The sequence below is a fragment of the Trichosurus vulpecula genome, chromosome 1, assembly GCF_011100635.1.
Source record: "Trichosurus vulpecula isolate mTriVul1 chromosome 1, mTriVul1.pri, whole genome shotgun sequence".
Taxonomy (NCBI): Eukaryota; Metazoa; Chordata; class Mammalia; order Diprotodontia; family Phalangeridae; genus Trichosurus; species Trichosurus vulpecula.
The window spans coordinates 449,169,977-449,185,199 of NC_050573.1; the positions used below are offsets into that span (position 1 = coordinate 449,169,977).

Sequence of the window (15,223 nt, forward strand, 5' to 3'; positions counted from 1 at the left end):
ATGCCCAAAGAATATTGAATAAGGGATGCATTTTAAGCTGGGAGCAAGGTGTAGTGGCACGTCATTGGGCTGTGCGCTTGTCCCGATTCAGTGGAACATTTTCATCAGTGACTTGGAGGAGGATATCAATAGAGTACCTGTTGTATAAAATTTGGGGATGACTCCAATCTGTGAGGGATAGGTAATACAATGGATGAGAGAATCAAGATAAAAAATTATCTCAGGCAGAAATGATAGACCAAAATCAATATAAAATGTTGTAGGGATTAATATAAAGAGCTGCATTTAGATTTTTTAACAAGTCAGCTTCATGAGAAGAGAGAGACTTTTAGCTTGAGAGAAGTTCAGGCAACAAAAACCCTGGTATTTTAGGTGACCACAAGCTCAATATCAACTCAAAGGTACTTTAAAGGGAAATATAATGTCCAGATACAGACAATTTATCATGCTGTACTCTTTGATGGTCAGATCACATTTGGCACATTGTTCATGACATTAAAGAGAGACATTAATAAAATGGAATGCTTCCAGAAGAAGATGAACAATGTGGTGAAAAATCTAGAAATGACATCACATGAAGAACAATTGAGACAACTGGCTATGTTTACATACATTATCTCATCTCAAAGACTTCATGGCTATATTTAAATATTTGAAAGGTCATTACACAGAAAAGAGTGAGTGGACATTTTATTTGTCTCTAAGGGCAAAATTAGGACAAATGAGTGGAAATTACTTTGATAATTTTGTTGAATTATTTAGGACATCATTCATATGGTCATTTTTTATCCTGGTGTAGCCCTTATCTTGTTGTAGTTCTTTGGACAGGGCCATGTCTTTCCAAAAAGTTTTTATGGAGGACCTACCCATCGTGTTTTAGGCCTTCTTTTGGTTCTTCATATACTTCATGTATATCAGTGGAATATTCAGGCAGTCCATCCCCCCTCTGGCGCACATCATGACACTCAAGAGTACAGATTATCTCATTCTTGATACTTGTATGTCCCGCACCAACATGGTGCTTGTCAAATAGGCTCCTAAGATATGTTGAATAATTAATTGTACATAACATGATAAATAGATGAATATAAATTCCTTATGGGCATGAACTTTTCACTTTTATATCTGTATCCTTCCTGCCAGCCTTCCCAACCCACCCCATACCTACCACAGCAGTGTCTGAGACAGAGTAGTAATTTAACAATTGCATGTTTGATTTATTGTCAGCCCATCTCTCATTTATATACTTGATAGCACCTTTTATGGTTGTCCAGTGATAAACAAGTGGATATACCACTGGAGGAACTAAATTGTACCAGTTTTAAAATATTACAAACAAACACAAAAGAAAGAAGTTACAGATAAATATAAGGATGTTTGGTTTTCCTTACAGAGACAAATAAAAAGAGTTAACAAAATTGATTTTATTGTTCAGAGTTAGCAAGAAGTAATCGATTGGTCATTTGATCATCTTGTATTGCAGACTTTATAAGTATTTGCAGAAAATATCACCATAAAGGTAATTGCAGTTTATACATCAACATGAAGTTACAAAGAATGAAGAAGTAGACATGTTGTATGAAAAACTTGACCCTTCAAGTTAAATCAACTCAATTTGATACTCAATGTATTCAATGCAGTGTTGGGAATAGGTAAAGATGGTGAGAGATATCATATAAAATATGAATGAGAAATAAGGAACAAGAGAGGCCACAAACTTATAAGACTACACAGAAGCTTTACACACATATCATGAATACTGTCTATGAGAGGAATTAGTAAGGCATTAAACATGACAGACACTGAGTAATATCACCAAAAAAGGAAAAATGAGTATATTTTGGAAGTCGGGAAAGAACACATTACTGATGTGGGAGTCATTTCTGAATTGGCTGTCTATATGCAGACAGACCACTGACTTGTTAGAGCAAAGACCAAAATTAGTACAAAGCTAGAAAAATAAAAATGAGTAAAAGATATATGGCATGCAGTTAAAACAACTCCAATGTGAATTAAGCTCCAATCTGCAATTTTAGTAGCTCCAAGTTACTAATGATGAAAAATAGGATACGGATGGAAGAAGAAACTGACATAGACTAAAATAATTTCACAAAGAACTTTAACCAGTGTATATCAATTTCCGTAACAACGAGAACCAGAAAGCCTATAAAGTGTTTTAGTTGACAAACTTGCTTGCCAAGTGAAAAGATTTGTCAGCCAAGGGTAACACCATTTTAGAACCTAAACTCATTTGTAAAATATTATGGAGGATGATAGAAGACTGTGATCAGTATTGCCTCATAAAGCAAAGAAGCATTAGAGGGTAAAACCAATTTTAAAAAGCTTGGTGAGAGATCCAGTTAATGGGTCACCCCAAGGTCATTAAAGGAGAAAATGAAAGGAAGACAGCAAATGAAAGATATACCAAGATTTTTATGATAAACTTTTTTTTTCCATTACCAAGGATGTAATACCACCACCCTTGGACTATAATACCACAGTCCTGGATGTCCTTGGAAATGGCCTTAAAGAAAATAAAGATGGATTAGAGCAAGTGTTCCTGGAGGATTTCTGTACTGGAGATGACACAATTGTCAAGGTATTGAGGGATTTATTCACAAAGTATCTGAAGGAGGGGAAGATATCAAAGCTATGGAAAAATTTTGGACTTTCTTAATAATGAGAAAAGATAGCCAAGAGGATCTCAACAACTATCAATTTATATACCTTCTTTCTTGTGTGTATAAAATTCTTACGAGACTACATGAGCAACAAGAAAATTCTTGTGAGAGTATTAGGAGGGAAGAAGTTGGCTTTTTTGCAAGAGATATTTCACAGCAAATCACATCTTTACCATCATACAGTTGATTAAAGATAAATACAATGCAAGATTTCACTGTGTTCATTGTGTGTTGGTTATAAAAGAAATTTTTTTAATCTGGTGTAGCAAATCACTTTAATGGCTGCCTTCCAACAAAGTATCTCACATCCATACAAAAAATTATTCCTTGAAATGTACAGCAACAGAAATAACCTTGTTCCATGAAAGAAAGAGATCACTCAAAATCTTTTAATAGGATTTTGAAAATATCAACAATTATTATAATGATAATTGAAGACCATGGTTTTTGAGGGGAAGCCACAATTTATATACTTTTAGAATTATTTCAAAACATTTTGAGGTGGTAGTTATGGGAATGTGTGGATAAAGTTCACTAAATTTATGGGTACTTTGTAACATTCCCGTAGTCCTGATATTAGGGGATAGGAAAATAATAATGATAATAATAATAATAATTTATATAGCATTTTATGATTGCAAAATGTTTTCCTCAACAATTCTGTGAAGTAGGCAGTGCAAGTATTATTGTCCTCAGTTTATAGAAGAAGAAACTGAGGTGCTGAGGAAAGTTGACTTTTGCTTGATGTTTTTTGAGAGGTATTAGTTAACCTGTGTTACTCTTTAATTTGTGTAATGATCATTTTTGTGACAGTGAGTTTTACAGTATTTTGAGTAATATCTCTCTTTTACCAGTGACAGAGAGGGCCATTGCATGGCTTAGATATAGCCTGAAGAGGAGAAAGAATAATTGTAGCATAAACTGACTTTTATTCAGATCCCAGCTGGGCACCTCACCAGCATTTACATGTTGATGTTATTGTTTCAGTAAGGCTGATAGTTTGTTTTAATATAGTCTCTTGACCATTATAAAATTTAAAAAATTAAACATTCTTTTCACTTGAAACAAGAGTAGAGTAAAATGCCATTCAACATTTTGTAAGACTTTAACAAATACTTTCCTATCCTAACAACCTGTGTTGGAGATAGAAGCCATCATTAAATAAGTAAGCGATAAAGCTTTTTTAAAAAGTAGCAATAGAAACTCACTATGATAATTTGATGATCATCAATAGACATGTTCATCAGTTTTTAGATGTTTCATTTTAGTTATATATAAAACCTCTCAAAATAAATAGCAAATTTATATATTTCATTTTGGTAAATTAATTCTTATACTCAGTGGTTTCATTAAGCCTGTGGAGATTTTAGAGAAACTAGTTGAATAGCATAATTAGACAGGACAAATTTTATTCAAAAGATTAAGGTAAATAATAATATTGTAAATGTCTGATACAGTACTAGCAACCATATAATGTTGACTATTGATGATAAATATGATTAATGCCTCTTTAAAAGAGTGTTTGGGGCTGCTTCTTTAAATGATTGAGACATATGTACTTAACAATTGGAAGTCTAGCTGATGTGTCTTTGAATTACTTTTTATCTCTAACCCCTTCATTTATTTGAATGCCTTCCTCTGACCAGGATTATCTTGGTCCTATTTTTTGGCTAACGTAAGTCAGTTATCTGCACATGTTTCTTAAAAATTAATAAGTAGTTAAGGTATTGGTTTAGTTTCATTTGTTTCAGATTAATAAAACAACTTCTGAAGTTTAATTTCTTTCTTGCGAAGTGGTACGAGGGATGGTTATTGAACACATTTTCTTTATGTTTTCAGTGTAAAAAAACCAACAACATCAAAATTTCTTTTTTCTTCAGACCCTCAGGATACACCTGCAGATTACTTTTTTTAAATTATGAAAATGATAGAGTCATAAAAACAGCAACGGTATAGTAGGCTGAAAAAGGATTTTTACCCTGGGGCCTTACAGTCCACTAAATGGGACTTTTGTCAGACCAAGACAGATAGAAAATTTCAAAGAAAGAGAAACTCTTGACAACAGCCAAAAAAAGAAAAAGAAAAAAAAAGACTGCTTCAAATTCCTTGAAGCATAAACATGAAAACCAGTAACAAGATGATTTCAATTGCCAAGGGTCCTTATTGCACGTTGAAAGACTGATGGTGCTTGAAATAACCAAAACTTCAAATGTGTTCATTTGCCTTAAGGATTTTATTAAGTGGGTTTTTGGATGGGTTCTGTTTTTTAGATCCAAAAGAGACTCATGTGTTCAAATATTGTTATTTATAATTGAATGAATGAATCTACCACCAAAGTCATGTGCTTGCTTATTGTTCTCTGGAGGTTCTCAAAGGCGGTGCCAGTAGAGTACAATCTTTGAGATGCCCTTCAAAGGTGGGGGGCTTCCAGGACAGCCTTAGCAGTAGGCTCTGTCTATTGTACTATGACCAGCCTGGCTCAGTTCAGAAAAATTCAACACTAGGTTTGCTGCAGGCTGGTGAATTTTCATTCACAGAAACTCTTGAATACCGTGTACCAGTCATGGAAGTGCTGCTATCTACCTTCATGAAAGGAGTATCTATATTGATGAAGCACAGATTCATTAAGAATTAAGAATATTCATTGAGAAATAGAATAATTGATAAAATAGTTCTCAATAAATGCTAATAATTTCTCTTCAAATAATTGCTAGCTTTAGACAAAAATAGGCAAATAGTCAGTGTAAATGCTAAGTAAAAAATGTGAATATTTGTACCAACTATGGTTTGCTAAGTAATTGATATGGTAATTAATAAAGCAAAGTTAAAATGCAGGGAAGTCATATGTATTTAACATATGTAAAAATGAATGGAGATGCACATTGTAGGTATTCAGTAAATGTTTATTCCAGATGATAATGATAAATGAGATTTCTCAAGTCATTAATTCACTGATTCCTGATCCTAGTTTTGCAGCACCCCAGGACGTCTGCAATTATCTGAAGAGGTATTATGAAATTCTCGAGACAAAATAAATATTAATTCACTTTCATTTTCAAAGTAAATACATATCTTATAGTGTTGTTAGAGTTTTGGGTTTGTTGTTGAGTTATTTTTTTTTTGAGAGAGAGAGAGAGAGAGAGAGAAGGACACCATGAAAGCAAGGAAGGAAATGACAGGAATCCAGGACTCCTAAAGGCTGTGAATCATTGCATTAAGTATTGAATAAGCAATGATGTACATTATATATTTTCTTGGAATATTAAATATTATTTAAGATTTATTATGAGACTAAAAATCCAAAATGCAGTTTTGTCACTAAAATAATATTTGATATTTGAACAAACTATAGGGTAATTTGTGGTTTCTAGATCTTGATTTCATCCATAATCTCAGCTATGGAGTTATTGGAGAGGTAGGGTAGTGTAGTGGATAGAGAGATCTTAGAGTCAGAATGCATTCAAGTCTTTCCTCTGCATATACTGGTTGTGTGACCCAGGACAAGCCCCTTAACCTCTTAGTGACCCAGGCAACTCTCAAAGATTACAGACTTCACAAATGCATCCTTAGAGGGAATTTCCCTATGAAGATTTTCCTCTAACAATGAAATAAAAGTCAGAAGCAAAAGAAAAACAAATAAACCAATTGTGTGGTATTAGCATTTCAGCTAGCTCATTGATCATAGGTAGTCAGTTAATAAATCAGCTGAGAGGATCGGAGGAGGAGGAGCCATGGGAGGTTTGAGAAGGGAAGAAAAGATTTGGAATACTGTAAAGCCAATCAGGGCAGCACACCTGAGGACTGCTGCTGTAAATAACTTTAAGGGTCTAATCGTGTAATATGATGAACTCTCTATTCAGAACTAAACATTGTTTAGGGAACTAAAGCACAACATTCACAACAATATAACATACTAAAGTAACTTATTACTAAGGTGGCCATATGGTCTTAAATAAAACATGTCATTCAGTATGTCTTATAGCATTTCTCAGAATACCCACCACAACATATATCATCCTTCAATACACTAAACCATAACATTCATAGCAGCATCCTTAAGTACAACATCATTCAGTAGCGTTTCCCAAAATTCTTATTTACACAAGCAGGGGCTCCCAGGCTAGGGTCTTCCCTAGCATGACACAGCATCCTTAAGGAGTAGTGGAAAATACAAACACCATCCACCCTTAGGTCACAGCAAGTTACAATCTCCTCAGTTGATATAGAGTATCCAAGTAAAGTCATCTTTTATCTTGACTTGAGATTGACTTCCAATCCCCATGGTTCCTTCTCCGAGGGCTGACCACTCCCAGATCTTGCCTGGATTCACACACAGGCAGCTCTCTGCTCCTGCTACTTGTCTCAACTCATGGGGACTGCTCCACTCCAAATTCCTCCTGCTTCTGCTTGACAGCAGGCTCCAGGGGCTCCTGCCCAAACTTCTGTTTCTGGGAAAGCAAAGCTTAACAGGGATACAACAATATTTATGTACATTACCAGCACAGTCATTAACACTGATCAACAGTAAGGACTTCTGAATGAGAAATTAACACACACTAACAGACAGGACTTCTGTCTGAGAAATTAACACAGAGCAACAGACAAACATTCTTTGTATTAGGCTGCCCCACAAGCAAGTTCCTCTAGCTGCTCATGCATACTTGTCTCTCAGCTCTGCTTCTCTCTCTCTCTCTCTCTCTCTCTCTCTCTCTCTCTCTCTCTCAGCAATGCAATATATACTGTTGCCAATCAAAGACTCTTGATTCAATCAAAGGCAAGACTCAATCAAAGGCACTTGATTGCCTTAGTGCTGAGAAGCTTGGTGGTCAACATTTAATTAAATTAACCTTACATTAAGTACTTAATGTGTTACAGAAACTTAACTCCAAAAGAAAAAAACAGCAAAAAGTCCCACTTCGCTTCCTGTTATAAATTACTGCTGAGGAGAGTGGGATAGTGAATTGATAAGGGAAGTATAATGGAATTGCCTACCTGCAGTGAGGGCCTAGTTGAGGATGTATTACATAAATTTGTAGTAGGCTCATTCTGAACAGTTACATGATTTTCTCCATCTTCATTCAGCAGCTTGTGTATAGGAGTGGTGAGTGGTGGGAGTGATCCATGGCTGAGGCTTGAAAGGGCATAATTGGTGAAATGATAAGGGGGCTAGGGACTCAAGAGAAAGGGTCAGTGTAGAGTTGAATTAGTTCATTCAAGGGGCCAAGGTATGGAAAAGAGGAGAGAGTGGTTAGTGCAGAAAATATAGTCTGGGAGAAAATTGAGGAGTCAAGGAATTGGAGGTCATGGTGCAGATGAAGAGTAGAGTTTGGTAAGGGAAGCAGAGGGAGAGGTAAAAAACGAATAGATTATGGTTGGATGAGGGTATTTCAAAATTCATTTGTAGGCAATGGTAAGATCAAGGGCATGACCATGTTTGTGTGTAGCTGAGGTGAGGTAGTGGAGGAAGTCATGGGAAATGAGTAGATTGAGGAACCCAGTGGTTAGGATGTTCGAGGGAGAATCAACATGTGTATTGATGGTATGAGGACGGGAGCTGAGGAAGAGAGAAAATTGTACGCCATGTATCAGACTCATTGAGGAGGGAAGGGGAGTGACCTGGACATCTGTAGGCAACAGCTACCAGGATTTTAATTAGTAGTAGAGATGAATTGCATGAACCTCAAGGGAGGAGAGGTTACTAAGTGATAAAGGTAGGGAGAGAACCTGGAAGTGGAAATGAGGAGCAAGGAGGTTTTCAATTTTCCTACCTCAAATAGTGAGCTGGGGAGAATGAAGGTACAGCCAGCACTGGAAAGAGTGGCCAGTGAGGCTGTATCATTGGGAGGAGTCAGATTTCAGTAATAGCTAGAAAATGGAAGGAGTGGGAGAGGAAAAGATTTAGGATGAAGGGAAGTTTGTTGCATTCCAGAAAGCAACTTTGGGGTGGGAAGGTTGAGGGGGTTGGGAATAAGGAATTGGGTTGGGGATGGTAAATGGGGATTCAAAATCATTGAGACGTATAGACTATGACCAGATGTGAGAATGTTCCTTATTCAGTGGAAGGCACCATACCTTTTCCCAAAGGAAGCTGGAGATCAGGTTGGAGATAAGTGTAACACAAGATGGAAGGTAGAAAGTTAGAAGATTATATGGTTAGGTGTGTCGGCAAGCAAAATGGCCTTTGTTTTCTTTGAGTAACTCAGTTTATTTCATTGAGCTTTACTAGGTGCTGGGCCCTTGGGGGCCCAGGGAGGGCCTGGTTTGCATGTCTGGGACAGCAGAGGCTTTTGGACCACGTGGGTTTGGGTCCACCTCTTTGTGGCGATTCATGGGGCTGGCCGGGGGGAGGTGTTGACTCCAGAGCCATGCCCTGTTGGGTGTTGACCTGGTCTGCATGGATGTGAACCTCCCAGGATCCTAGGGGGGAGGGGCCAACTCAAGAACCAATTGGCTCTGGTCAGTCAGATGACGTTTGATGATGTCAAAAACCCTATAAGAGGAGAGAAGACAGCTTGAAGATCCCTTTTTTCCCTTTTTTTGGTTGGAGCTCTTTGCAGCAGCAGTGGTGGCAACAGTGGTGGCACGTGAATCTGGGCCAGCCCTTGTTCTGGGCTGAACTTAGATGTTGGTAACTATGAATTGTATTGGGTCTGTCTCTTGATGTTCGTAATTTGTTTGTATTTTGTTCTGAAGTTCAGGGTGCTGGCTTTTTCCCCTGAAGTAAGTGAATGAATCTGTATTTGGTTTGTCTGTTGATGCTTGTAATTTGTTTGCATTTGTTCTGAAGTTCAGGGTGCTGGCTTTTTCCCCCGAACTGACTGAGTGCTGTCTGTATGCTCCCCGGAACTAAGTGAATGCTGTCTGTATGCTGGATTAAAGTAAGCTTGTCAACCCCTTCGCCTTGCTTTCTTTGGTTAAGCAGATAAAAAGAACCTGTGCGTTCCCAGTGTTCCAGCAGCCTCCTGGGTGCTGGCTGTGGGTGGATCTTACACCCCCACAGAAGCTGCTAGCTGGATTGTTAAAACATTAGGAAGCCCTGTTTCTCTTCTCTTCCCTCCATAAGCTGGAGATCAGGTAGGAAACAGTGCACCAGGAGATGGAAGTCAAACCCGAACAGTAGAAAAAGGGAGTCTCACTTCCCATGGACTTTCCTCTTCATCTTCCCTCAAGGTATAAGTTTAACAGGAGAGAGAAATCCTGAGATCAAAGAGATGGTTGCTCCTCTTTGCAATAGAGGTTCTCCACATCATGGTTGGGAGATCGGACTGGTAGCAGGAGGTAGAAGTTGTCTCATGTTGCCACAGTTGAAAATCACCAAACTCAACCCTTTTTGTCCTTCCAAGGGACAGGAGCAGCAGGAGATGGTCTTCTCACCTGAAGCTGGAAATCTGGTGATGCAGTATGAAGTGATAGACTCCTGGGAACAGGGGGAAATAACTTTGGGGCAGATAAAAGTTGCGGGGCAGGGGCCCCTTGCCTCCTTCCCTCAAGAGATGAAAGGCTCAGGGTCAGAGGAAGATCTGGGCCCAACAATCAGCATTGCAAAGGAGCTTACAAAGTATTTCTTCCCCTGTTATTTAAGTACAGTTACCTGATGCTAAACCTGTTGTTTTTTTCACTATAATAAGATGAGATGGACCTCTTTTCTTATTTTTTTCTATTTCCCTGACTTTCATCTTGAATTTACCTGATAATTATGGAAAACCATTTTGAAATTTCTAGATTAATTTGTCTCTTAAGTTTCTTCCTAGCCCAGAACAAGATGAAAATCTGATTGTTGAGACAAACGATGTAGTTGAGGCATAGACATATCTTAAATTTATCATGCCACCAGAACAAGACCTATGATTAGATTCTGAGAATTAGTCTTTTCAATGAACAAAAATCCATCTTTTTTTCCTCCTATATCCCTCTATCCCCTTGGGGAAAAACAAAACCAAGCCAAACCCTTGTAACTAATATGCATAGTAAAGTAAAACCAACTTCAACATTGGTTCTGTTCAGTCTGTCCAAAAATCTATGTCTCTATCCCCACACTAAGACCTGTCAGGAAGTGAGTGACACATTTCATCATGAGGTCTCTGAAATCATGGCTGGTCATTACACTGATCAGAGTTCTTAAGTCTTTCAAAGTTGTTTGTCTTTACAATGTTATTGTTATTGTATAGTTTGTTCTCCTGGTTCTTCTTACTTCATTCTGTATCAGTTTATGCAAATCTTCCCAGATTTCATAGAAACTATTCTTTTCATAATTTCTTGTTGTACAATAATATTTGTTTATATCACATGCCATAGTTTATTCAGCCATTCCCTGATAGATATCCACCTAGTTTTCAGTGGTTTTTTGCCACCACAAAAAGAGCTGCTGGGAATATTTTTCATCTTTTTCTTCTTCCTTTCATCTCCTTTTGATTATAAACTTAAAAATGTTATAGCTGGGTCAAATGATATGCACACTTTATTAACTTTTTGGGAATAGTTCCAAATTGCTTTCCAGAATGGCCATACCAGTTCACAGCCCCTGTAGCACTGCATTAATGTACTCATTATCCCACAGTCCTTTCAACATTTGTCATTTTCCCTTTTTGTCAATTTTGCCAATCTTATGAGAATGAGGTAAAACTTTTAGAATTGCTTTAATTTGCATTTCTCTAATTATTAGTGATTTGGAGCATTTTTTTTAATATGGCTATTGAGAGCTTAGATTTCTTCCTTAGAAAATTTCCTGTTTATATCCTTTCACCAATTACCCATGATTAGCTGTTCATTTGGAATGCTTATTCCTTAAATAAGGAAGGAAGGAAACAAGCACTTAAGTGCCTACTATATTCCAGGTATTATACCAGATGCTTTACAAATATTATCTCATTTGATTCTCACAACTCTGGGAGGCAAGTGCTGTTGTTATCTACATTTTACATATGAGGAAACTGAGGCACAGAGAGGTTAAGACTTGCCCAGGAATCACACAGCTAATAAGTTTCCTGACTCCAGGCTCAGTGCTCCATCTACTGCACCACCAAGCCTTCTTTGCAATAAATAAGTCTTTTAAAAACCCCAACAAAACAAAACCAAAAAACTCCAGTCATACTTACTATCTTTCAACCCAGGGTTAGTTCGTTGGGAATTTTCTGTGTAAGTTTGAATTTTAAGGGAATATGGCAAAAGAACTGAGTTGACTGAAAGTGTATGCTAACGAGCATAGATTTTGAATTGGATGAGACCTTAAAGGTCATCTAGTCCAAATGCTTCATTTTAGAGATAAGAAAACTGAGGCTGAAAGAGTGAGTCACTTAGAGGCAAATATGTAGCACAGTAGATAGAGCACTGAGCCTAAAGTGAGGAAGACTTTGAGTTCAAATCCAGTGTCAGACACCTACTAGCATATCTGCCTCAGTTTCCTCATCTGTAAAATGGGGATAATACTAACAACTGCTTCACAAGGTTTTTGTGAGGATCGAATGAGATGATATTTGTAAAACCTCTTAGCACATTGCCTAGCACTTAATAGGTGCTAAAAAAAACCATTTATTCCTTCCCTTTTCACCTTCACCTAAAGTCAAATGGGTACCAAGGCATCATACTAGCATTTGAACCCAGGTCATAAGTAGGATCTTAGAACTGGAAGGGATGTTAGAGGCCTCTCATTTTACATATGAGGAAACTTAGTCTAAGAGAGGATAAGTAGCTTTCTCAGGGTTACATAGCCAGTATGTCTCTGAGGCAGGAATTGAACTCAGGTCTTCCTGACCCTAAGTCCAGTGCCCTATTCACTACACCTTGTGGCCTCTTTCTATACCATATTGGCTCTCTGTCTATTGATTTCAAATCCAATTAATTATATGCTGTGTCTAGTTATACCCATTTTCTCTATTGTCTTCAGGTGGCATGAAATTTTGATTCCTTAGAGATGTTGGCCATTCCATGATTCATAGTCATATTGTACCACCAAGAGAATATCAGTGTTTAAAAAATGGGGTTTTGCTTCAGGAAGAAGCTTGGGGATCAGTGAAAGTGCTGAAAATCCAATCCATTCTCCACTATCGCTGTCATCCAATCCTGGTCCCAGTTAATTATCCAGCCATGTTTGTCCAAGATACAGGTAACAGCTCTAGGGATTATTCATCTAACTGCCTATCATAATCTGGACAGTAGGCATCCTTAAACATAGGACAAAGGTCATTCCAAGATTTGTATATAGAATAGGAAGATGCCTCCATCTGTGTTTGAGGGGAATCAATAGGTCTGCATGCTCCAGAATATCCTTAATATTTTTTCTACTGGTCCACTATAACTACTTAAAATTTGACCATTATTTTAATATATTTGTGTTATATCTTTGGACATGCTTTATAGAAGGCTGCCATGGGGAGAGCTAAGCCTTTAACTATTAAAAAATCATTCCACATTAGGATAGAATAGTTTGTCACCTTCCTAGACAAGATCAGGACCCCAAGGGGTTGGAACCTGTAATATAAGTTTTAATGTGAGAGGGGTCTTGAGCATGAGGTACACAGGAGAGTGGGCTTGTATAGGATGCTTCCTCAGGGAAGTCCTAAGGAATATTCCTGAGGAATAGCAGGCAGGAACTGGGTGCTCAGGGACCCCAAAATGGAGTAGGATAGTGCCTAAACAAGAGGTAGGCAGTTGCCAGGAACAAATATTCTTCTTTGTGATTTTACTACTACAGGTGCTGACTAAAACTTATCCAATATGTCATTTCTCATTTAACAGAATTACATTTATGAAAATAGCCAGTTTCAATATTGTATCATAAGCTTTCTTTCAGCACAATGCTATTTATTAAAATAATTTTCTTTTCTCAAATTATGTGGAAAATGATTTAAATTCTTTGTAGAAAAATGAGTAAAGTAGAAATGGGGAAAGAGATATATGATTTGACCTACCTAATAAATGTATCGATTTTTTCATAAGTAGCCAAGTATTAAAGTGAATTACAATTTAAAAATATTGAAAGCAGAAGTAAAGCCACTTTGAAAAAGATTCTTCAAATTTTCATTATATTATTTGGGATTATGTAAATTAGTTATAGGAAATTCAAAACATTCTTCCATATGGTGATTGCAAATGTAGAGGCATCCATTGTTCTTTGCAAACTATTAGTGTGTACATGTTTTTGATGAATTTTAAATTTTAAAAACAAAAATCTTTTTGTTTTTAAGTCTTTTTATTACCATGCATTTTTTCTCTTTCTTCCCTCATCTCAGAAAAAAATCCAAAACTTTTATAGCAAATAAGCATAGGGAAGCAAAACAAATTCTTGTGTTGACTGTATCCAAAAATGTGGATATTTAGTTCATGATCACTGTCATGAGGAGAGTAGCAGTATTCATCACTAGTTGATCATCATGTTGATAAAAGTTCGATAGTCTTTCAGAATTGTGTGTTTTTATGATGTTGATGGTATAATGTAAATTGTTCTCCTGTTTCCGCATCCATCCATCTGCATCGCTTCCTAGATGTCTTCCCAGGTTTGTATGAAACCATCTCTTTGAAAGTGGGTCATGTCTACTAAAGTATTAAGCTACCTCACATGATTAGTTTAAGAATTTCGTGATTTCTCTTAGAGATGTAGATAGGTACTAGAAAGGCTTTTGGACAGCTGGAGGGGCAGCACAGGGGATACCTAACAGGTAGGTGCAAACAGTAGATAGAATCCTGGGTCTGGAGTTAGGAAGATCTGAGTTCAAATGTGGTTTCACACATTTCCTAGCTGTATGACCCTGGAGTGAGTCATTTAACCTTTGCCTCAATTTCCTTAACTATAAAATGGGGATGATGATAGCAACTTCTCACAGGGTTATTGTGAGAGTCAAACATGATAATATTGGTAAATTGCTTAGTACAATGCCTGTCACATAGTAGGTGCTTAATAGATAAATGCTTGTTCCTTTCCTTTGACAGAGAAAGGATTTCTCTGGAATGAATGCCCAGGCAGATATGACACCATTTGGCTAATGGGGAAAAGGGGGTTGGAGATACAACCTGGCAGGCCAGGTTTTGTCTGTATGTACATCTGCATCTGGCAAGGGTCCATTTGGCTGTCTCTGTTGTTTTGAAAATAAAAGAACAGAAAAATGCTGAAAAAGACACTTTTGGTGCCATTGTAAGATGATTTCCCCAAAAGGCCAGTATCTCAGCATGCTAGGGAGGTAAGCCTGGATTGCTAGCTGAGTGCTCTATATGGAAGGACCTCCCTCACTGGTAAAATGAGTACGTAAGATAAAATGTTCCCTGAGGTCTCCTCCAGCTCAAATTCTACAAGCCTAGGATTATAACAAATTTGAAAACTTTCAAGCATAGGCCTAGTGACCAATTAACTTTATTTCTGTTATCCAAGGACTAATCTTAACTATGTTTGGAGAGGCTCATTACCAGCATGGCTACAGGTGGATAGATTTTTAGCCACAACATCTCTTTTTTAAAATTATTTTTTATTTTTAGTTTACCACACTCAGTTTCACAAGTTTTTGAATTCCAAATTTTCTCCCCCTTCCTCTCCTCCCGCCCTCTCCACCCAA

General features: G+C 37.3%; 1 protein-coding gene across 2 annotated transcripts in view; it reads left to right on the forward strand.

Moving 5' to 3' along the window:
- ATG10 (autophagy related 10) overlaps positions 1-15,223 on the forward strand; it is a 335,179-nt gene that overhangs the window by 111,857 nt on the left and 208,099 nt on the right. The window contains exon 4 of one of the 2 annotated variants that reach the window (XM_036742357.1): positions 2,465-2,599. The exons of the other annotated variant lie outside the window; for it this stretch is intronic. Within the exon in view, the coding sequence (XP_036598252.1) occupies positions 2,465-2,599 (135 nt within the window). The remainder of the gene's footprint in view (positions 1-2,464; positions 2,600-15,223) is intronic. 2 annotated transcript variants of the gene reach the window in all.